A 23,505-nucleotide genomic window follows, 5' to 3' on the forward strand; every position below is an offset into this window, starting at 1 on the left:
AGAAAACCTTACATTGTTATTGTCATTACTCATTCATTATTATTATTATTTTTAAAGAAAGTTTTATTTTTATTGTGACTGATTTTGCTTGTTAAATATAAACACTTTCCAGATTTAAAGTTATCTTTAAAGTTATGTGTCTAACTTCTAGGAAACATTATTTCAATAAATTACTAATTTATCTATGCAGTTGTTACAATAAATTTGTTTTGATGGTCTTTTTTATTTTATTTACTAAGTAGCTCTCGGAGGCAGTAGTAATCTAAAACGTGGACCTGGTCGACCGAGACTGAAGCCAGTTGGTCCTAGCAATCAAGGCGGTAGGGGAATTATGGGTAGGCTTTCTTCATCAAGAGGAACATCACATCCTAATAGAGGATCTTCTAAAAAACACTTACCTGTACCAATTAGAGCTGCCAGTGCGTCCTGCTTATTAAATCAGGTAAGTCACCTCTCCTTTTTGGTAAGTTACTTTTGATGCAACTAAATAACCAGTTAATTTGCTTCGAGATCGATGTAATCGACAGTTAAAATTCTCGAATGCATGAAAATAATCAATGTTCTTTTTCAAATGAACTATAAAAGTTATCTGAATTTTAATTTATTTTACACAAATATAATTACGAAGTCAAATTTAACTTGAATATATTAGCTAAAGGTAAAATTAAATTCAAAAACCAATATCAAATTTTATCCTTTCCTTAACATCTCCTTTGGCGCCGGGGCCGAAAGTTTCTTTGATTTGTCAAATTTGATAGTTTTGAAACATTTCGTTTGTTAGCTGAAAAGTACCTAAATCTCATGTATCTTGTAATATTATATGGATTATTAATAAATGGAATTCTAATTTGTTGCAGTCTCAGAATAATTGCTAGTCAGCATTCCGTCCACTTTCTGTTTGGTTCTTTTGTGCACATTACTCTGCAAAACTTGCGACCAATTTTAAAAAGCATGTAATCATTTTTTTGATTTATTGTTCTATATACATAAACTTTCCATTCAATATGTCTGTAAATAATGTAAATACTTAAATATGAATTTTGAAAAATGTAAATTTATTTTAATATTTATTAAGTAAATTATAACGCATTTTTAATTTTTACAGCCAAAAACAGTATTTACCTCGACAATATTATGAAGAGTGTGTACGGGAAAAAAGAAATCTTAATATGTTTTAGCTAATCCTTATTTAGTGATTTTCAATATTTTTTCAAAGTTGATTCAAAAATTATAATTTGTTAAATACCCAAGTCTGCAAATTGTGTGTGAACGTACTGTAATAATTTGTTTCTGTCATTTTTAAATTATCTTATCTTTGGGACATAGAAATTTTACACAAATGTTTTCAAATCTACATAAAACTTTTATCTCAACGTTTTCTTTTGTTTCATTTAGATTTTATACACCAAACCACTAGGTATTAATACAAGAAGCTGAAAAATATTTTTAAAAAAAATATATAACAACATATACATATATCATTTTATATAATCATTTTAAAACCAACTGGTGATACATTTTGCTTCATATATGATGATATTTCATTTAAACACAGACGAATTTATGCCTGAAAAATTAAAGCAACTAAAATTTTGAATTTTATCGCATCATGATTTGTTAGAGCTTACCACTTAGTCAAATAAAATTAATCATTTGACTGAATAATTCTTTATAAGGGCCATTAATGTAGATAATAAAATCAATTCTAATATCAATTTTTAAATGGAAGTGATATCCAGGTAAGTTACCAGAATTACATTAAATATCACATATCATATTTAATCATTTCGGTGACTCAGTAGACCTACGTAGGAGCATCATTTTACGAGGGGTTAAATAAGGTTTTCTAAACTTCCATTTAGATATTTTAAGGTTTCACTACCTGTGTTTGATTATTAAATTTCTAATGAAAACATACGAGAAGGAAGAAAAAAATACATCTGAAATGCCCTTTTAAAGTAAGGTTTTTCAGTAATTTACTATGAATTTGCCAAAGGGACTCATTTGAAGCTGAAATAATGGATACTTAAGCTTAAATATAATCCCAAAAATAATCCACATCAAAAACAGTGACTTAATGATCGAAACAGGAATGGCAGCAGTATTACAGCATGAAAAACAAGAATATGCACGACACTCAGCGGCTGATATCTGAAAAATACATACGGACATACAAAACTGAAAACCCAGAATTAAACAGACAATTAGGAACTAGAAACAGCAAGTAACCTAAGACAGAAAAAAAATATAATAATTACGCATTAATTCTAGCGGACAAAGCCAACTCTACGGTAACATTCAGAGTACGTTAACAAAACGATCGGCTTCAACAAGAACAAACAGGCAGAGGTTAAGAACGACCCGACAACACAATTCCAACAGCAAATCTAAATCGCTATAAAAGCAGCCACCTTTGTTATACCTAACAATGAAGCACAAAAATAAGTATACATGAACCCCACAGCACCTATCCACAGAGCACACCCCATTATCCCAAATACAAATGCAGGATGACAATGTGTGCCGGTGGAATCAGTCCTGGTTACCAAGCAATGGAGTTGATAGCGTTCATTTTTATTGGCTAGAGTCGGTGAACGGACAAAAGGATCAGTCTGATCTCGAAAGGACTCAAATCGTTCCGGACTCCACTGATTCCAGGTGATTTAACCAATGAAAATGTCGGTATTGGAACCGGAGTAGTTTAATCGTTCCGAGCCCTTTGCTGATTGTATTGAGTCAGCTAATTCGTTTCTAATAAATGTTCTTCATTGCGTAATGTCACGTGAGCGGTTACTTTTTGTTAATTTAAAATAATTTATAATGCTTTGATTTATTGATACTTGACAAATAATTTTGTTTACTTTATTTTATGTACAAACTAACACACTGTAGTAACGTACCTAACATAAAACTTTACACATAGTGTTAAGAAATAAACTAAATAAATAAAGAAGTTAATAAAAATGTAATTATTTCGTAATTATTGACAGTCTTCTATAAAATGTTGGAACTTATGCCCCCTCCAAGCATGAGTATTTTAAGATTGCCAGGTTTTTAATTCTAGTCTGGATTGATTTTACAAATTTCGAATATGTAGTGACTCCTAAGTGATAGCCTCAAGACAGTTAAAAATTGTATTTCAGTTAACATCTAAGTAACTACAGTATTAATTATTTTCATTTTAATTTCCCTTAGTTTTTTGGGCGGAATCACTTTTTTTTAAAATATGGATTTGAATCAAATCGTTCCAATATTGGATTCGTTCCGGTGGACCGAGTCTGCTCGTATAGCCCTGATAGCTCATCCGTAGTGAGTGTGAATATGATAAGAGGTTATAGTGGAAAGATGAAAATGTTATGAAACGTTATAGTTCTTAAGATTTAAATGTAAACAAATGCATGGTTCACTATTTATGATTACAGTTAATATTGAATACAAAATCAAACTGTTTTTTTATTCAATTTTTTAATATGGAAGATTTAATGAATATTGATATTTACGAATTATTTGGGATTCCTCTGACTGCAGATGAGCGAAAGGTACTTAAATGTTACCAGCTAAACTAATTTAACATTTTTCTTAAATATTTAGCACATACTTTTAACATTTTAGATTAAAAAAGCCTACAGAAAAAAAGCTCTTACATGCCATCCAGATAAAAACCCTGATAATCCTCAAGCTGCTTCTCTGTTTTTACAACTTTCGCAAGCTCTCGAACTTCTTCTTGATAAATCTAAAAGGGTACGTATAAAATATCAGTCTCATTGTACATGGTCTTTTTAAAAAACCAGCTTGATTTTCTATAACAAAAACTATAAATTTTGTAGACTGCTTATGATAAGCATTATAATGCAAAGAAAGCTGCTGCAATCCGTCATCAGCAACTCGATAGTAAGTGCAAAAAATTGAAAGAAGATCTGGAAATTAAAGAACGATTAGCACAATTTGGTAAAAGTGGTTGTAGAACCAAAGAGCAAAGACTATCTGTAAGTATTTTGCAGTAAAAATGCTCACATTGTGGGAGTGATTCATTTGCTAATAAGTATATTTAATGACTATTCAGGAGGAAATTGAAAGACTGAGGAAGGAAGGTTCTCAACAACTAAAAGAGGAAATGGAATCTTTGCGACAAACGATTTATAATGAGTCACTTTTCAAGACCAAAGCTAAAGAGGCAGAAGATAGTATTTACAGACTCAAGATAAGATGGAAAAGTAAGAAAAATGATTCGTGCAACGGTTATGACAATGAAAAGCTAATTCAGCTTTTTTCTAAAGTACGCAAGTTCTCAATACTTATACAATTTAAGAAACCAAAATTTATTTATTGCTTATAATGAATTCATTCCTTTTTCAGTTTATAATTATAGGACCACTACTTAAGAATAGTTGATGTGAAATTCACTGAGTCACTATAATGAACAATAGTTAAGCTTAATACAATTCAGTTCAAAGTACCTGAGAATGTTTAGGGCACGTATAACCTCACATGTTGTTGCCTTATTGTATATGAATTAATTTGAGGATGCTTTCTCGCTAAGTCATAGATTCTAAATTCTGTTCTCTGAGCTATTAAAAATTTTGCGTACCTCTTATCTATCCGTGTCCATGATGTAAGTTATCAAGCTATGAACCTCGAGATGTACTCTTCTTGATTTGTGATCTCCGTGTGTAAATCCAGTACACTAACCAAAGAGCAACTCCCATCTCTAACATTAATATTGACGGATAAATTTACATTTTCAAACATTGCTGTTTCTCATTATTGTTTTCATTGTCAATTTAATCACAAATCTCTTCTTTTTTTTAACTCATCTACAGGTCTACTAAGTTTTTTTTTATTGTTCGTATTCCTTCTTCCAATCAGCTCTCTAAAACCATCATGATTTAAGTTAAAGTGATTCCTATTATGAAGATCGGACGATGACATATTCTGTATCTGGTTTGTTGAAGTACTGATTAGTTACTTTAATAGTGAATAGTAAAAATAGGTTTTTGGTTTGAGAAAAATTTACGATTTTAAAATTTTGTCGATATCTTAAATCGACTAGCATAGCGTTGCCAGATGACACAAAAAACAACTAAATTTAGATCTAATATTGAAACAGTATAGAACTCAGAGAGAACAAGCTGTTTGAGATGGTTATTGAAGAATGAATGAACTTTCATTTTTAATGAATATTCGTCCCCAAAAAAGATAATATTTTGTTTTTAGGCAACACCAACTTCAAGAAAGTGTATTCAGTCCTTAAAAACGTTCGCGTAGCATATAAGAAATGTCTTGCTCCCGCAAAGAATGTAAGGAAAGTGAACTGAAGTTAGTTATATATTGATTTTGGAGATTATTTCGTTGACTGTCTTTACGGAAAAGATTGTTCAAAATGAATTAAATAAACTAAATAAATAACTAAATAAACATAAATAAATTAATATAAACATGGTTTGAGAACTAGATATGATCCAAAATTTAATAACTAAAATTAAAAGAGTGACTTAAGAATCTAAGGCAACTAAATATTTAGAGTGTAAATAAATGGAAGAAATTTAATTTTTTGTAATGAGTAAATCTATAAATGTAATGTGTTTAGCATTAATTAGATTTTTTTTCTTTTTTTTTAGTATGGCAATATTGCAGTTCTAATTGTTTCCAAAAACAAAGGAGGAAGTGCCTTGATAGAATTTGAGACAGGTGAATCAGCAGTAAGTAATTGCTTCCTGTATTTGTTTTAAAACCTAATTTAACATAGGAATTATGAATTTATCAATTAGCAATTTTTGTTTTTTAATTTTAAGACGGAATTTTTATTGAATAATAAATTAGAGTACACTTATCACCGCCATATTTTTTCCTTCAATGCCCGATGGCAGAAATAGGCCGCCCTCTGCCGAAAGAAGCATTACGCAAAGAAGTTTACTACTTAGCGTTATATCGCTAATACAGTCTCTAACACAGAATATTATGTCAGTACTGTCCATGAATCTTGTGATTGGGAATTTCGCAGGGAGGTGGGAGTTGACTTAAGGATTAATATTGTACGTATTTGCAATGACAAGATAACAAGAGTTGTACTAGACTTAGTTCTATTCCCCTTGTAATCAGTGAACATAGAAGGCTGTCCTTATCGACATTTGTGGTAGTTAAATGAAATTTACTACCAGTTTACTATTATGGTTTACCAGTTACTACTCTTCCGATCTCGGGACCCAGCTGAAATCTATATATTGGACCCCATTATCAAGTGGTTTGATCTTCCCTGAAGTTTTGAAGGCGTCACCTAAAGATGTTCTGTTGGAAATTAATAAAAGCACTATTTTCATACACGATTGTATCAGCAGCTTATATATCTCTCAATATACTTCACTCAACTTTCACACACTTTCGCCTTTGCACTTATAGTACGGTTGTAAAAGTGCGTCCACTACCATTCCTGTTATGGAGATATCAGTCGTTTATTCAGGTTTGATATCCTGTTTCTGAAGGCGTGAAGTCGATTAAAATTTTTAAGTATGCACACGTTGTGTAGATCTGTGAATTATCGCAGTAATCTGTTACTATAACGTAAAGTTTCTATCACATCCTGTCCTATCATATGTGTCATGTCTCTCAGCATCACATAACTAGTGGATGTGAACAGTCCACTCAACTCTCAACACATCTGACTCAAATTATCATCATTATATTCTGTATTAATAAGTTTCTTACTTTAGAATAAGGGGGAATATTATTTTTGTATATCAAATATTGGGTTACAATTCGTAGGTCACATAATGGACCCAAACCCGGAACATACGCCTATCTCTCCACTTCCTTTATTTTTGATTTATTTATTTTATTGGCGCATCGTTTGGCGTGATCATTAGCGGTACTTCCTTTATTCTTCACTTTTCAATTACTCTGTAACAAAATTGCCCTGAGACGGCAAACACTGGTTCAGAACAAACTGCCTTATACCTTATAGCTAGTCACCTTCATGATGTTTTCTATCCTGGTATGTTCAAGTACCGAAAATAGCGCTTTGATGTCAATATTTTTACAAATTGTTCTTACCTCTTTATTATCTTTTCCCCCAATATCCCTGATGTAGCCATAGCTTCCTAAGTTATTGCCTCCTCGCTGTAGAAACGAAAATAGAGCACTAATTCAGCTTAAGATTGTTACCTAAACTCTATTATGTTTTTATTAACATATACAATTTTTTTGGTAACTCACGAAAAATTCTTTGAAGTAATTATATTCTTCTTTATTAACTTTAAAAGACTCTTCTTTTTTTTTTAATTTTTAGCTCAAAGCATACAATCTCGAAAAAGGATATCCTGAAAATCCATTAAAACTAAGTTGGTTGAATGGTGAGCCACCTCCATTGAGATCTTGTGGAACAACTGATATCAAAGATAATAATGTTCATAATGAAGTACATTATGCTAAATGTAACGAATCAAATCCTACCTTTTCTCCAAAAAATACAGTTTACAATACCAGGGAAGAAAGAAATGTTAAATTTGTAAGTATTGAAATAAAGATTCCCAAATATTTTATTTCTTTTTCCGAAAAGTATTTTGTGTAAGTCATTTATTGTTCAGTTAAAAAGTAAACCAGCAAAAAGATTTTTAACAGTGTTTCACGCGCAGTTGTCTGCTTTTGTTCCCAAGTTTGGGCTTTCCAATCTTATGACATCTTAAAAAAATTTCAAAAATTTTATAAAGAAATTGAGACTGAGTTGCCGCCTTTAGAATCCTATACCCTTCAATTGCATTTAAAATATTTAAATAAAGTCCTACCTTTACCTGATCACCGTCTATCTAAAATTGTTGCCCTTCAGGTTATCAGAAATAAAGTTTATTGGTTTAACTTTAAACATTGGCTCACTCCCACCAGGTATTACCAATATGATTTTTACTGCTCTTTCGTTGACCCTCCTAATGGCCCCGAACAGCTTCTGCAACTTCCAAATGTCATTAATAAGTCTCGTCTAATGGAGTCTGTAAATCGTGTAGTAGTATCCGAACAGTTTTTGTTGTATAGAGTTTTAATTTCGGAACATCGGACAAGGTTACGGTCTCCTTCTCCAAGAATTTAACCTGAATATACTTGTTTTTTTAAAATGATGTAGTTTCTTTTTTAAGTAAAGTATTATAATTGTTATTATTATTAATGTGGTATGCTGCAATAACATTTACGATATTTTTTAGGGAGGAGATGAAAGTGATTTTGAGGCTTTCGTTTTTGCTAAGCTCAGAGAAGCAGAGGACAGAAAAAAAAATCCAAACCCAACTTAGATGTTAAGATCGTTTGTTTTTAGGAAAAATAATTTATACTGAAATTTTAATAGTTAGAAACATGTTTCATGAAAATAAAGTATTTTTATTTACACTCCAGATTATCAACATGCTGATTTAAAAATGTTAGCTTTTTATTGATTTAAAATTATCGTATCCCATGTAATTAACTTTATTTCTTAATCAAACAATTTCAGACCAATGCAATTACCATAATTTCCATTGAGTACTAATGTCTGGCTATCGACTTGATCAGCGCGAATGGCACAGTCCAGTGATGGGCTTCTGGTAAGCAATCAAACCTTGTCATTCCGCGTAAGACTGGCATAATTCAGTCTCATAAGGCTACTTTCTTTCCAATTTCATGTGGTGTTGTGCTAGAGTTTCGTGAAACTTACACTATTTCTTTTTAATATGCAACCACTTATGGTGTGTTAAGACAAGTGTTTAAGATAAGGTTTGAGACATAGAAAGATGCATCAATATGTTCCTCCTCGAAAAGCTTCTACCTACTAATTACTTTCCACAAAACCATTAAAATTTGTATAATGTTATGCCTTTTTTACTATCAAATCTTTCTGAAAATTTTTAGTAATGTTTCACAATTCTAGAAAACCTACATATTTAACTTCGTGGTTGGATATTAATAATTTTAGATACATGTTGTATGTGATACCTCACATTTGACGCCATGGGAGAATATTAGGCGAGCGATCTTTTTGGGGTAAAAACTAATGAAACGGCAATTTACTTACAGCACACTTAAAATGTTATCAGTCTCAACAATAATAAAGGCTTGCAACTGACTTGCCGTTAACATAAGTTCTGCGCACTTCGCAGTACGCACTACTAGTACTTCATAATCCAATAGCAACTAGTTACCTTCGTAACTGACTGACGATACATATCTTCGTCCCTTCTCTAGTTACACATGCCTACCAACTTCTTTAAAAATTTGGACGTACATATAATTATTTACAATTAAATAAAATAATCGCCTATTTTTTCAGGAAGGGCTTAACGTCCAACTACCAATTAGGTGTCGTGGACAGGGGGGGGAAGCTCGTACTTTACTCGAAACAATTTTTTCTTACAAACAAAAAGTAGTCATATGCGGGATCCGAACTGGGGATATCCCCCTTAAAAAGCCTCGCTCTTGACCACTAGACCAACACCCGCCTCTTATAATATATGATGTCATTAATTAAAATAAGTACACAACTTTAAGTTACCGACCCATCTTTGACCACTTCCTCTTCAACAAACTCAAAAATATGAATGATTCACTCTGTCATAAAATTTTCAGATATTCTCAGATGATTAGTTCGGCGCTCGTAAAACCAATTGTTAGATGTAATTATCGTTGACGAAAACCAATACAGAAAAACATATTTTATTTATAGAATTATTTATACAGAGTTTGTATGTAGAATAAAATTTACATGAAAGAATAAAACTTAATTAATTATTCACATTTTCTGGCTAGCTTCCACTAGTAACAACAAATCTGCCAGATTATCAACACTACCTTTTTGAATGCCAAACTCTTCAATCTAAAATGAATACAAAATAAACTTTAATAAAAAAGATAAAGAAACGCCTCGAAATTTCAATTATTTGTATTGTAATTTAATATGTAGAATTATGCCTAGACATCATTTTAATAAGAGGAAAAATTAAGATACAAGGAAGAGAAACCAGGTAGTTAACCTTTTACGCAACGTAACTTTTCAATAAGAAGTAATTTAAATAAATAATAATAAATAATCTGCTTACTCCTCGATGATATGCATGAACATCTAGTAAAAGCTGTTGGCGAATCTTATTGTCATCTGCTGCCCGACGATCAGACGGCGCTGCAACGTTGCTGGCTCTGTCGCGAGCTTTTTTTAGTCTTCTCAAACTCTCTTCAGTTTTCTGTACTGAATTCAAAACATCAGCAACGGAGGAGTAATAACTGAAACAATTTTAAGTAAAGATACAAGACCTTTGAAAAACTCCACTTGAAATTTGTGCAAAGCTCTTATTGGGCTAACCCGATTTAATTTAATATATCTTAAATAGAGATAATTTTTCAATTGTGAACATCAAAGTGCTAATGTTTTAAATCATAATTATCATTTTAGTTAATTCTCACGTAATAGATTTAGGTGATATGGATTATAATATTTGTATCGGTTTTTGTTGATTTTCAGAATTTGGTTCTACTGATTGCCTTGACACAGTTTATATATATATATAAAATGGGATATATGTATATTACACATGTAATACATCTAATATATATTTGTATACAATGACAAAATTTCAATTATGAGTTAAAGTTAAATATTAATGAAGTAGAGAAGTCTAAGTGTGAGATTAAAAGCAAATTGGACATTAAATACAGTTTCCTGAGTTTCAAGCTTTCAAGTATGAAATGAGAGAATATTGGTTACGAAAGGAGATTGTTTGAGTTGTTTAAGAAATTAGAGCTAAAGATGGAAGGAAGCTTCAAGAATGGGTAAAATAATGATAGGAAGTTCGTAAATGAAGAGTAAAAAAAAAAACCTAAATGCGAAAACTTGAACGGGAGAAGCGCCAAAAACTGCGCTGTAAGGAATAGGTGAGTTGATAAAGATAAACCTATTAGTCAGGCTTTTTCAACATAATAAAACTTTTTTATAATCAAGTCATGAATTGATCTTCCATCTCATAGGAAATAAAGACAACGAAAATCTCTATTCTTGAAAAAGAATGAGTGGAGAATTAATAGTTTAGGTTAAGCGAATAGAAGAGTATGATAGAATGGTAGGATTAAAAAGTATATTGGACTATAAATACAGATATGTTGCTTAAATATTATACTTGATCATTACGCATTTGAGATGTCGGGAGAGAAACAACTGTATTTTGCTGGAGAGTTGGGCGAGGATCGTTTGGATAGTTAGATAGACATAATACAGTTCTGTCAATCTAAAGTGTGATCATACGATTACAAAAGTATCTCAAGCAAACAAATGTTATCTTTACTAGCTAAATTTCGCACAAAAAGCAGAAGTTAATTTTTTTCTGATAACAATCATTTTCCACCTTTTAAAACGCACTAGCCAAACTTAAACTTTTCACATTCCGGCAATTGATAGCTAAGCAGCTTTTCCTGAAATATACTGCATGCAAAGTAGTATTAAATGAACACTCAATCTAACAGCTAAGCTCCCTGCTTGTATAGGTAGCAATATATTTAATTAATACGTGGATTTATTTAATAAACTATCATTAATCGAATAGAAACTAATGCTTACTGTTTCGTTATGTTCGAAAACATAGCTTTTAACCAATAGCCTGACTGTGGATGATGACCATGTTGTTGATAGAAAATGCCTGGGCCTTCTAAAATTGAGGCTACATAAGAACAAGGTTTAGATGGTGACTCTCTATTAGTTCTTCTAAAAAGACGCGGTATATCATTCACTTGTCTCAACAAAGAGACTTTATCTCCAGCGAGATGTTTTATTATAGCTTTAGATACATTTCCCAGCAGAGATTTCAATTTAACAAGGCTTTCATCCAAGCTATCTATTAAACATAAAACTTCAGAATTTCAAAGTATCAGAAAACTAAATTAGAATAAAGACTTACTTACTATGTAGAAGTTTCATAATATTCTCACTAACCCTCGGTAACCTGCTAATTGAATGTGTTTGAAATAATGGTAGCTTTTCTAGGAACTTTTCAATGTCGGTATATAAAAATACTAAAAAATTTACGTCAATTTTAAAAGGAGGTGTCGTCTAAGAAAAAATAAATAAAAGATAAATAATTATTATTTTTGTTTACGAAGATTACATGGTATTAAAAAATTATTCTAATTGTTGGAAGAGATTAGCTAAATTAGTAGCAAGGTGGATGGATTATCGAGCCGAAAGTCGCTACTCTTTAAATTCTCTCTTTATTGGAGCCTCTACAGCTCACTGACTTGTATAAACGACAATGTTTTCGGTAATGAGGACATAGCTAGGATAGCAAGACATAATTTGCTACTACCACCAAAATCTGCACCAACGGCGGCTCAGGCTGGCTCTCGCCCACACCCTCCTGCACTCATCGCCGCGGGCTACTTGCTCGTCAACACATAATGATGATATAAAATGAACCAAATAATTAACTACACTGTTGCCAATAATACACTAATTAACACACAGCTTATTAACCACCTTGACGGCATTGACGACAGAGAATAGGCAGCTTCATCCATTTTCAGGAATATCTAATTCGTCTTCAAAAAGATGGGCAGGAACGATCTAAATATATTTTTTCTTGGTATCTGTCACCAGGGATTTGGCTTAGATTATTATTATTTAAAAGAAAAATAACGGAAATTAAAATTATATAACCTCTTCAAATGAGGAGTAAAAGAAGAGATGACTTTAATTAATAAAGACTAAAGAATTAAATAGAATTTAATTATTAGTTGTCCTCACTTTTAGGAAATAATCTTTAAAAATATTAACTTGAAATTGTCATAAGATTATATGCCATATGGAAAATTAAATTAATAAAATTGGAAAGTTAGCTGGATCTTCTTTAGCACCCTTCGTTATCGTGGCGAGGGTTTTTTTGTGAGTAAGGGAGTTTTTGTCTGAGACAAATCTAAAATAAACATTTTTAAGAACTTTTTCAAGCAAACCATGTTCAATAATCCAATATTCGAAAATGAATTAAAACAAATAATTTATATGTTATCTAAAAAAAAATGCTATAAAAAAACATTTTAGTCTAATCTTAATACTATGAATTCAATTTTTGATAAACATATAATACCATAACTATAATTTCATTACACCAAATCGTATATCGGGATATTATCTGTAAACTAAGTTTCCAAAACTTGTGAGCTATTGGCATTAAATAAATTCCAGGCTCCCAACATCTGTTTAAACAATCCCAAGTTGTTTCGGATGCCAACAATTTCCATTCTAGTTTAATTGCATTCCAATTTTCATCCCCAAAAGCTCTCTCTACAGTTTTCACTATTTCCTGAAATCTTTACACAAATGTGTTAGGACAAATTTCATATCTCCATTCTAATTCATTTTCTCTAATAGTGATATACCTGATTTGAAAATATACAGGCAGATTCCATCTCTCCATAAAGTTAATGAAATTTGGATGTGAATAAAGCTGCTGAATTAATGTGCTTGAGTTGCTTACTTTACTAAGCTCTTCTAAAAATTCCAATGTCTCACGATATCTCTAGAATATGTATTAATAAATAAATATATATATTAATATATATAGTATTTATATATATATATATATATTAATATAGAATTATATTAAACATGTTTAAACAAACTATTATTAGTTTGTAGTAATGTTCAATTAAGAAAAGTAACTATGTTGCAAGCGCCTGCCAAACTAAAAAACAGGGATACTGTTTTTTAATTCTCACGTAATAGATTTAGGTGATATGGATTATAATATTTGTATCGGTTTTTGTTGATTTTCATAATTTGGTTCTACTGATTGCCTTGACACCGTTTATATATATACTATATATATATATATATATATATATATATATATATATATATATATATACTATATATATAATGGGATATATGTACATTACACATGTAATACATGAGGATTCACGTATTCTGCTTTTATTTTGGGAAATCTACATGGTTGACAAACATTCGCAATTTTTAGTTGCAATAACTCGAGATGCGGGCTAGCGCACTGAATTTCTTATGGGGATCTGGGTTCGAATCAAGTTGCCAGCTTTAAATTATCTCTTCCTAGGAGCTTCTTACAGCTCACGTCCAGATATAGATAGTATTGTTCCTTATGAAAACACTGTCTGAAGGCTGGTAGAGCACTAAAAAAGAATTCATGAGACTTCTGAAGTTGGCGTCTTAAATTTAGAAAAAAAAAAAAAGTAGTGTGAGTTTTCATCCACTCTACCCGTGAAAAATCAGAAAATATCTTTATCGAACTTTTTCGTACTTAACTAATAAATAAAATCATAATGAAGAAGCATAACCGCACAGATGTAGATAAATGAGTGCAAACAGGACGAAAAAAACACGCACATCCAAATAAAAGGAATGTTATTCTATCCATTATTTCTATTTCTTTGCTTAAAAAATAAACTATCTTTTGCAACAGAAATGAGATTTTTGAGGCTAATGTTTCATCATATCTGTTCATAACATAAAAGTATGACGAATACTTATTTAAATTTACTTTTTTATGAACAGACGTCTAGTTGATTGCAACTTAAGGATAGCAGTGTTAAGGGACACTACCAAAATATTTACTTAAAAAAGACCTTATCCAAAAATTGTTGCATTATTGTTTTTGTATAATTCGTCTTTTATAATATTCGAATTCCTTCATGTTAAACATTGTATACCTCATAAAAGACATCTGGATCTCCCACGGCGTAAATGGACGTAAGATTAGATGATAACCTTTCTTCAACCTCGGGCCAAAAGCTGTTCAGAAAAAAATTACATTTGTCTTCACTGTATGTCCTGTAAAATTAAAAAGAAATAAAATAGTTTGTTAGCAGTGCTTTCTAAGCAGATAATAAATGTAACTAAGGTAACCCGCAGTGTGTTGAAGTTCATTAAAGAAATGATTTTAATTTTGAAAGTTTGAATGGTGAGGAATATTCTTCCGGCAGGCTTCAAATTCAACTACCGACTTTAATTTCGGGTAAATAATAAGTGGCTTATCTCTGAAAAACTGAAGAAAAAAAAGATTTTTTTTTTTTGCCGATTTCAGTGAAATAATGTAGCAATAATAAAACTATAAAAAACAAATACACCTTTAAATCGCTGAATAATAACACCTGATTCTGAAGTATTTTACATGCACTTCTTTCCTACCATCAACTAAGTCGAACTTTTAAACCAACAATATTTTAGGAAACTATATTAATTCAAAATAAGATTGTCTTCTGTTAATAATAAAAGGGGAGAAATATTGTACAAATATAAATTAACTCACTCATTGAATTCTACGGATACTTCTATAAGTTCCTTCATATCAGTTTTCACGAAATTGATAATTTTACTGTAGAGAGTAGGCAAACCTCTAGGGAAAGACCGAAGAGAATCTTCATTTATTAACTGTTCCATGGCTGGAGAAACTACAGTTTGCTTATACAATCTACAATTAATAACTTCTTAAAGTAAGCTAATTAAACAGATAGATAATCTTAAATTTAACATAATTAAAAACATTGTCTATGTTGTCTCTGCTGCCAAGCACAAATAAAGATTACACTTGGTAAATTAAAGTTAAGCACTTTACCTTTCAGCAACATCAAGTTTGTTTAGAGAGTGGTAAAGAGAAAGACTAAGAAATAAACCATGGCGATCACTATGGCAAGTGGAAAGAGATTCCATAAAGAGCTGGTCAACACAACAAACTAATGTATGTCCAACTTTTTCCAGATCCTGTAAAGTTTAAGGAGCATTACAGACAAACAGTAATACATTACTATAAATGTCCAATTGCTTTAAGTAGTTAAGTAAAAACCTTGAGATCAGAGTTACTTATATCTTCCTGACACCTAGTGGCGTGAAACTGAAGCTGAGTATATTCTGCAACAGCTCTTTCTAGTGTAAGCACTTCTAGAGAAAATGTTTCTTCTGCCAGAACCAAAAAAGATTTTAATTTTTTCAATGAGGTGTGAACACGACTGAGACTTCTTAAGCTTCGTTTTCGTTCCCTTAGTTCTTGCCGAAGATATAAATGTGATGTAATTTCTGTCATAGCGCCATCGATGCAATGTCTAACTTGCTTTCAAATAAATGAATGAAAATTATCAAAATTCAAAATACTATTAGTACTAAAAATCAATTATTTAAAAAATATAATAAGTTGCAATACTTTAAATAGTCTCCCTAAAACCTAACCTACATCAGTGATTCTCGTAATTACAATAAAATTATTTTATTCTTAAGAATTCTTATTATTTCAATTCATTTAGCTGGGAAAGACTTTATGTCTCAGTTTGAGATGGTGTAGAGTAGGCAACCTTTTTTAACCTAAAGGGTAAGTAGACTTTTTTTCAATGCTGGCGAGCTGTATCAGTACTCTGCAACATCCCAACCTTCTCTGCGAAAGATAATAATAGATGTACCGCAATATTTTCTATCGATTTCAAGAAAGAAAACATGATTTTCTGACTTTGATCATTAAAAGAATTTTTTAGTACAAGTAGGATTAGTAAAATACTCTCGGCACAATACCTTCAACCAAATTTTTCTTGAAATCAGACAATTAATATTCAATTCGAATTTGGTATTGAAACTGTAGAGATAATGCGCTTGTTAAATTCTGTCTGAACTACGGTCGAAAATCTAACAACGAAAAATCCATGTATAATTATTCTTCATGAATTATCAATTATAATTAACCGCCTAAATAACCTGAACCGTAACTTTTTAGTGTTACTGAATTGCTTCAAATCAGAGAGTGAAGTCATTTTCATTCCTCTCTGAAATAAAATATTAAAGTTCTCTCGACGACTGTGATGTTGACTCACCTTGGTAAATTTTGGATATCAAAGCGTGGAGGTTCAATACAGCTTTCTGATCATGCTATCATGATCTTACATATGCAATTTTAAAAATTATGGCGGAGATAAAATAAAGCATGTCATAACGGATAATCAGGGAATATACGCAATCGCGTACAGTGGACAGCCATCGAAGACGTACGGAGGGCAGGTGATTAAAGAACACTACCCTCCATATGCATGATGATTAATTATTCCCAGTAGATTATAATTATAAGTACTCTTACAACACCTTGTAAAGAGGTAATTTTTATAGCTATATTACAATATCATTATATTTCAAACTTCTGCTAGGACAAAGGCAGCATTAGAAGAAGCATTTAAAGAATTCGAACAAGCAGCTAAAGGACGAGGTCTGAAGACAAACCAAGAGAACACGAAGCTTATACGCACCTCAAGACTCCACATCGAAAAAACAAGTTCAAATTATCAACAACAGCTTCTTCACATGCAATAAGCAAAGAATTGGACTTCTCTTGCATTTCTATCTTACACTAAACTTGACGGATGAGACGGATACACTCAACGGGTTCGACTAGAAGTCGATTTTTTGACCCCAAACTGATTAATGTACATCTGATGTTGGATGAAAGTGTGAAATCAGCCAGAGAAAAACATATATGGTGAGACGGATAAAATCAGCGATATCGTCAAACACTGCAGATCTAACTACGTTTTCAAGAATTGTAAAAAGAAAATTATGATGATGAAACGCGTAAAAGCCCACTAAAAGTAATTAGGAACCTGCATTTGTTAAATTTGGTTTTTAGTTTGAACTTACAAATCTAAATTTTTGAGTTTAAGTAAAAAAGCGATTACTTACCAGTAATTCTTCCTTTAGCTGACCAAGGGGTACTTGGATGCGATTAATAGCTTTATCTAACCCAATTAAATTGCTTGATAAATTAACAAAATCTGCATAATCCTTATTAATTAAATCTATCATCGCAGATCTTAAGACCTTTAAGTAAATGCCCAAATCATCCCTCATTGTTTCTAAATTTGCTTTGTTTCTATGATCTTGTAAAAACTCATCAACTTGAAATGTTTCCTGAAACACAGACAACTAATATCACTTTACATTGGAAATAATGCAAGATACAATTTTCAATTATATAAACTGAAACAAGTGAAATGAGGTGTCCCGATTCCGAAAATTATAATCTAACTCTAACTTTACATATCATTTCTACATTTAAGGGAGGATCCTGAATTCATTTAGCAAATTGAAGTCGCACAAAATTTTTTGCCTGTAAGCTCTGATTACAATAATATCTTAAGGAATATCTGCCTCATCTTATGTTTCAAAAGACATTTATAGAGTTTGTCTTTTTTGCTAAATTGTGAACACTTATAGATATAGTACAAAATGAATTGGGATTCTGTAAAATGGAATATACGTAGATTTTTCTTTTAGCTATAATTTCAAAATATCGTTTGGTTTCACCACTTATGTTATCTACCAGCGTTAATAGCAACTAAATATTAAATTAAATTTTGGGAAGGGTGTTGGTCTAGTGGTTAGAGCGTGACTTTTTTATAAGTGGGAGATCCCCAGTTCGAATTTATTAGTTATTTTTTGTTAGAAAAAATTGTTTACAGTAAAGTATGTGCTTCCGCTCCTGTCCACGATACCTAATTGGTAGTTGGACGTTAAGCTCCACCTGAAAAAATAGGCGATCACTTTATTCAATTCAATTTTGCCATAATTTTTTTTCTCAATCAAAGGAGATCGCGTCTGTGGGAATATATAAACAATTTTTATTTTTTCGTTTTAGTAAGAGGAAGTAGCGATTTTTCGCCAAAACATGGGGTCTCCAGAATACAGAAATGTTTAGTACACGTTTTTGATCAAATTTAATAAACTTCACGAACTATACCGTGAACACTTAAATCCTTTTCCATAGTAGAATTTGTCTTTTTCTTTTTATGATGTTTAACACTTTTTTTTTAATTTGTTTTTTTAAAACATTAGTTTTCCTCAACCAAATTTTTCTTTTAATTTCAGCTTTTAACTGGATCTATCCGAGATATCCTCCTCTCTCAGTCCGAAAACGTGAAGGTTTTCATGCATACCATCTATTTTTCATTGAGTCTGCCCTTTCTTCTTCTTCCTTCGGCTGCCCAGTCTAGGATTTCCTTAGCCATTATTCTATCTTCTACCCCTTTTAAAAGGCCATATAATCTAGTTTTTTCCTCCACATTCTGCAGAGAATTTTTTGGAACGTTCATTTTCTTTCTTAGAAATGTTATTTCTTTCCTATATGCAGAACTGCATACAAGCCAAAATGCACGTAAAAAGAAGAAAAAATTATACAGGAAAGACAGACACAGAATCAAGGACAATCTCAGCCTTACGTCTGGAATTAATACCACCAATTTTTTTGCACACATGTAACTTCCATAATTTCATATATAGTGATGTCACACAAATCCCATGTTGCCAGTCAATAGCTGATACAGGTATTTTTTGTTTAAATCCACCTATCATTTATGATTCTTGAAAATATGATAAACTAAAATATTTTGTCTGATTACCTGACTTTCCATATTTATAAACACAAAAAACACACCACTGAAAAAGTGTAAACTCAGCTTTCCTAACCAAATGTCTCACACCAAGTTCTTTCAACTTTTTATTTTGACACCATAGTAACTTTTAACTACATGTTGGTAATAAGAACCAACGCATATACGATTAAAAAACTTGACCCAGGGCCCTCTAAAATGTCCTCTGTAAACGCTAATTGTAAATGAGAAGACAAAATAAGTTACAATCGGCAAATTGCAAGGAGTATCCGAAACCTACATTGAGTCAGACTTCGGTAATTAGTGGATGGTTTATATTTTGGTTGTTTCTAAAAAATTTATATTGTTTTAACAGAATTGTCACTTTGAAAAATGAATATAGAGATCACTGAAGGTGCTTCATACCTCCACATTAAAAACAAGAAACATCGAATGCAAAAGTTTGTTAATTTACTAGGATGAAATTTTTACATTTCGACTAATACAATCCGTAAAAACAAATTGAGCTTCTAAATACCGGTTTATTAAACATGGAAAAGTGAAACATACCGTGTTGTCAAGATAATGGTATTTAATGAGTAGTGCATGTTAAAACAAATACCAGAAAATAGTAGGTACCTTAAGGAAAGCGCTGCTTTCAAAACATAAATCCGGAGGCCCTGAAGGAACTGGATTTTCATTAATATTTGACATGTTATCTTAATTATTACTGGCAACATAAGTAACAACAATTATCAATGCCCTAAACAAGTGGCTGAATTATAACCTCGCCACCCACGTCATCTAACTAAAGTCGTCAGCTGATTTAAACTTTAAAGTACTAAGGCTTTTTTTAAAACTCAAAAATGTATTTCCTAATTACTTGCAAAATATATATATTTTTATTTGATTACAGTAATATCTATTTTCTCTAAAAATTTTACAATAATTTAAATATAATAAAATTCTAATGTTTTTATCATTTCCACGCACGCGCACTTTATTACTGATAATTTTGCCATCTTACGACATTTTCGGTAAACATTTTGTCAATAAGGAATTAGTGGCAGTTTGTGGAAAGGCACATAAATTTATTTTGGTTTAATTTAAGTAAAATTAACAAGATGGCAGACAATGAACAAAAAGCTCTACAGCTTATGGCTGAGGCTGAAAAAAAGTTAACGAGTAATAAGGGATTTTTTGGTTCTTTGTTCGGGTAAGTTATACTTTTATTGACTCACTCATATTCAAAGAATTGCACTACTTTTGCTTAAGAGTTAATGTATTTTTGAAATATTTTCTTGCAGGGGTGGTTCATCACGGATAGAAGAAGCTATTGAATGTTATCAAAGAGCTGCAAATATGTTTAAAATGGCAAAAAAATGGGGCTCTGCGGGAAATGCGTTTTGTGAAGCAGCAACATTGCATGCTAAAGTAGGAAGTCGTCATGATGCTGCTTCGAATTATGTCGACGCAGCTAACTGCTTCAAAAAGTCAGATCCCAATGGTAATATGTTTGTTAGCAAATATGTTTATGGTCGGGAAACATCTTATTTTTTTTATTGGTTGAGGGATGTTACCTGCCTCTTGAAGACGTGATTAACTGAATCATGCAAAATATTCTCTTAACAGGGGTAAATTTACGAAGGCTTTACATATATATATTTAATTTTACAGTTGTTCAAAGACGTTTCTAGAATGAAACAAAGTAATATTTCTTTGTTGGTAGAGGGTGTTAGCTGTTTGTTGAAAGCAATAGAAATATACACTGACATGGGAAGATTTACCATGGCAGCCAAACATCATCAGACAATTGCTGAAATGTACGAAACTGAAGCTGTAGATTTGGAGCGTGCTGTTCAACACTATGAACAAGCAGCAGATTACTTCAAAGGTGAAGAAAGTAACTCTTCTGCCAATAAGTGTATGTTGAAAGTGGCTCAGTATGCTGCACAGTTGGAAAATTATGATAAAGCTATACAAATCTATGAAAATGTAAGTACCTCCCAATATTTATTAATATAGCAATAACATTTTCCGCTTGCGATTAATTATCAGTTCAGCATTGAAAATTAAACAATCTTTTGAACCTGTAAATATGTACAGCTATAAACCGAAACAAAAATTTTTTACGGTGTCAATTTTATTAAACGATAGTTGTACTTTAGGTTGCATCTACCTCTCTTGATAGTTCTCTGCTAAAATACAGTGCGAAAGAATACTTCTTCAGAGCTGCCCTGTGTCATTTGTGTGTCGATGTTTTGAATGCTCAGCAAGCAATGGAACGATATGTCGAATTATATCCTGCGTTCCAAGATTCAAGAGAATACAAATTATTGAAGGCAAGTTTCATTTTTATATATTAGATAATACATTATGGATTACATTATGAATTATGGACATACATCATAAATCAGAAAGTACCTTCAACATATGTACATTTTGGTTAATATTTGTTTCTTAGGTACTTATTGATCATATTGAAGAACAAAATGCTGATGGGTTTACCGAGGCTGTGAAAGATTATGATTCTATTTCTCGACTTGACCAGTGGTACACAACTATCCTTTTACGCATTAAGAAGCAAGTTAATGATAACCCTGATCTGCGTTGAATAAATAGCAATGCATACTTTTTGCTATACTCTTCCTTTTCTTGCAAAACCACTTATGAAAACGAAATAAACCAGCTGTTTCTTTAATTAGTGAAATGCATGCAATTTGTAGATATAATGTTCTAATGCACTTTTGTATATCATATAAAAATAGATTTCATTTAATCGAATGTATAAAATAGGGCTTCATGGACTGGATGCGTTATTCAGAAATAAGTTTTCTATGATAAACCTCCGAAAAAAAAAAAAAATTGTGTGCACATTAATTCTCTAAGTGTAGGCTTAAAAAAAATTATTTTTAGTTAATTTTATACTGAAATATTTGTATGTATATGTATATATACAATGGTGTGTTATATTGAAGTATGTTTTTGTTATACTCATTTATTTTTTGAAACTTTCAATATTTGTGCTTTTTAGTTTCTTTTTAAAAGTTTTAAGACATTGTCTCACAGATGCCCTCTAGTTTACATTTTCTTAAAGATGGTCCTAAATTTTATTTGTTATGCTTCTAAAATTATAAAATGATGTATATTTTACATGAACTAAGTAATTTGAAAGGATAAGTTGTTCATATTGACTTGTTCAGTCATAGTTTCCCAATTTTCTGAAAGTATGTAATTCCCATTTATTAACATATGCCGTGTCATATAAAAGTATTATTATTGTTAATTATTGCACTGTTATACGAAATTGAAATAAGATTTTTGAATCGTTTGATTTTATGTAGAATTTTTCGATATCATTACACTAATCGGCTGCTTTAAACATTGGCACTTTTGCCTGAAAAGCTGAGAGCATTACGTTTTTTGGAGTGAAGATTGATTTCTTTTAGATCAGTTTTTATCATTTTATTTGTAAAAATGTTTGTGATTTATGAGATAAAACTTCAGTACGAATTTTAGAATTCGTAATTTTTTTCATTTTATAAAAATTTATAGAGAGACTGGTATTGAATTTATTGCATTCTGTATATAATTTAATTTATATATATATATAGGCTTATTACATTATATGCCTAATGCCTATATAAGGAAAATTTTGTTTATAACTACTATAAAAGTATATATATATATATATATATTGTTTATACTAATTGGTATGAAAATAAATTGTTTTTCGATAAATATTTTATTTCAATTTTTCCTTGAATTGTACAATTCTATGCTTATTTACTTATGAGTATAAAATGTAATATAATGATACAGTATGTTTGATTTTATTTATTTATTTGCAAAGTGTGGAATCTTGAGAATTTCAATAATCACGGTAGTAAAAAATAATGCAAAGGGAATTGTTTTGGATATACCCACGATCAAGTTTGAACCACTACATTTTTTTAAAAAACCTACTGCGGCTTCCTGGAGCGAAATATATTCCGACATTTCCAAATATTTATTTCATCCTCAGTGTTGTAACAATTTCATGTGACAGAACAAAAAATTGCATATCAGAAGATATACTCTTAAGTTACTTGATACAACATTCTTTGATGGCGTCAGGATTATCTTATCCACAAAAAAATTCCA

At 31.1% G+C, this 23,505-nt stretch overlaps 4 protein-coding genes across 15 annotated transcripts in view; 3 read left to right on the forward strand and 1 right to left on the reverse strand.

Moving 5' to 3' along the window:
- Nucleotides 1-1,377, forward strand: part of Ino80 (chromatin-remodeling ATPase INO80) — a 28,050-nt gene extending 26,673 nt beyond the window's left edge. For 4 of the 10 annotated variants that reach the window (XM_074113386.1, XM_074113424.1, XM_074113437.1 and 1 more), the window contains 2 exons: nucleotides 240-442; nucleotides 858-1,377. In XM_074113386.1, the coding sequence (XP_073969487.1) occupies nucleotides 240-442; nucleotides 858-875 (221 nt within the window). In that variant the 3' untranslated portion in view covers nucleotides 876-1,377. The remainder of the gene's footprint in view (nucleotides 1-239; nucleotides 443-857) is intronic. The other 6 variants (XM_074113401.1, XM_074113430.1, XM_074113446.1 and 3 more) reach the window with 4 other exon arrangements.
- Nucleotides 1,378-3,297: 1,920 nt separating this feature from the next.
- On the forward strand, nucleotides 3,298-8,375 carry LOC141447030 (dnaJ homolog subfamily C member 17). The gene is made up of 7 exons (XM_074114175.1): nucleotides 3,298-3,539; nucleotides 3,613-3,741; nucleotides 3,828-3,986; nucleotides 4,064-4,276; nucleotides 5,619-5,699; nucleotides 7,283-7,501; nucleotides 8,190-8,375. Exons 1-7 carry the CDS (start codon nucleotides 3,471-3,473, stop codon nucleotides 8,274-8,276), a joined length of 957 nt encoding a protein of 318 aa, XP_073970276.1. The 5' UTR covers nucleotides 3,298-3,470; the 3' UTR covers nucleotides 8,277-8,375.
- Nucleotides 8,376-9,653: 1,278 nt separating this feature from the next.
- On the reverse strand, nucleotides 9,654-20,176 carry Cog2 (conserved oligomeric Golgi complex subunit 2). Of its 3 annotated transcripts, none has more exons than XM_074113534.1 (12): nucleotides 20,002-20,176; nucleotides 17,678-17,920; nucleotides 15,810-16,073; nucleotides 15,582-15,727; nucleotides 15,276-15,437; nucleotides 14,677-14,797; nucleotides 13,372-13,511; nucleotides 13,080-13,302; nucleotides 11,902-12,049; nucleotides 11,561-11,834; nucleotides 10,053-10,233; nucleotides 9,654-9,829 (listed from the first exon to the last, which is right to left on the reverse strand). In XM_074113534.1, the coding sequence occupies exons 1-12, from the start codon at nucleotides 20,074-20,076 to the stop codon at nucleotides 9,746-9,748; spliced, it is 2,061 nt and encodes a 686-aa protein (XP_073969635.1). In that variant the 5' UTR covers nucleotides 20,077-20,176; the 3' UTR covers nucleotides 9,654-9,745. The 3 variants fall into 3 exon arrangements, with proteins under 3 accessions (XP_073969635.1, XP_073969645.1, XP_073969655.1); XM_074113544.1 differs by having other exon boundaries at nucleotides 17,678-17,905; nucleotides 20,002-20,175; XM_074113554.1 differs by having other exon boundaries at nucleotides 15,810-16,069; nucleotides 17,678-17,905; nucleotides 20,002-20,114.
- A 198-nt stretch (nucleotides 20,177-20,374) lies between these two features.
- On the forward strand, nucleotides 20,375-23,103 carry alphaSnap (Alpha-soluble NSF attachment protein). The gene is made up of 5 exons (XM_074114255.1): nucleotides 20,375-20,578; nucleotides 20,670-20,869; nucleotides 21,092-21,357; nucleotides 21,531-21,704; nucleotides 21,827-23,103. The coding sequence occupies exons 1-5, from the start codon at nucleotides 20,487-20,489 to the stop codon at nucleotides 21,974-21,976; spliced, it is 882 nt and encodes a 293-aa protein (XP_073970356.1). The 5' UTR covers nucleotides 20,375-20,486; the 3' UTR covers nucleotides 21,977-23,103.
- The last annotated feature ends 402 nt before the right edge of the window (nucleotides 23,104-23,505 follow it).

Source organism: Rhodnius prolixus, unplaced genomic scaffold (assembly GCF_049639745.1).
Source record: "Rhodnius prolixus isolate KJV_2025 unplaced genomic scaffold, Rpr scaffold_1, whole genome shotgun sequence".
NCBI classification, from domain to species: Eukaryota; Metazoa; Arthropoda; class Insecta; order Hemiptera; family Reduviidae; genus Rhodnius; species Rhodnius prolixus.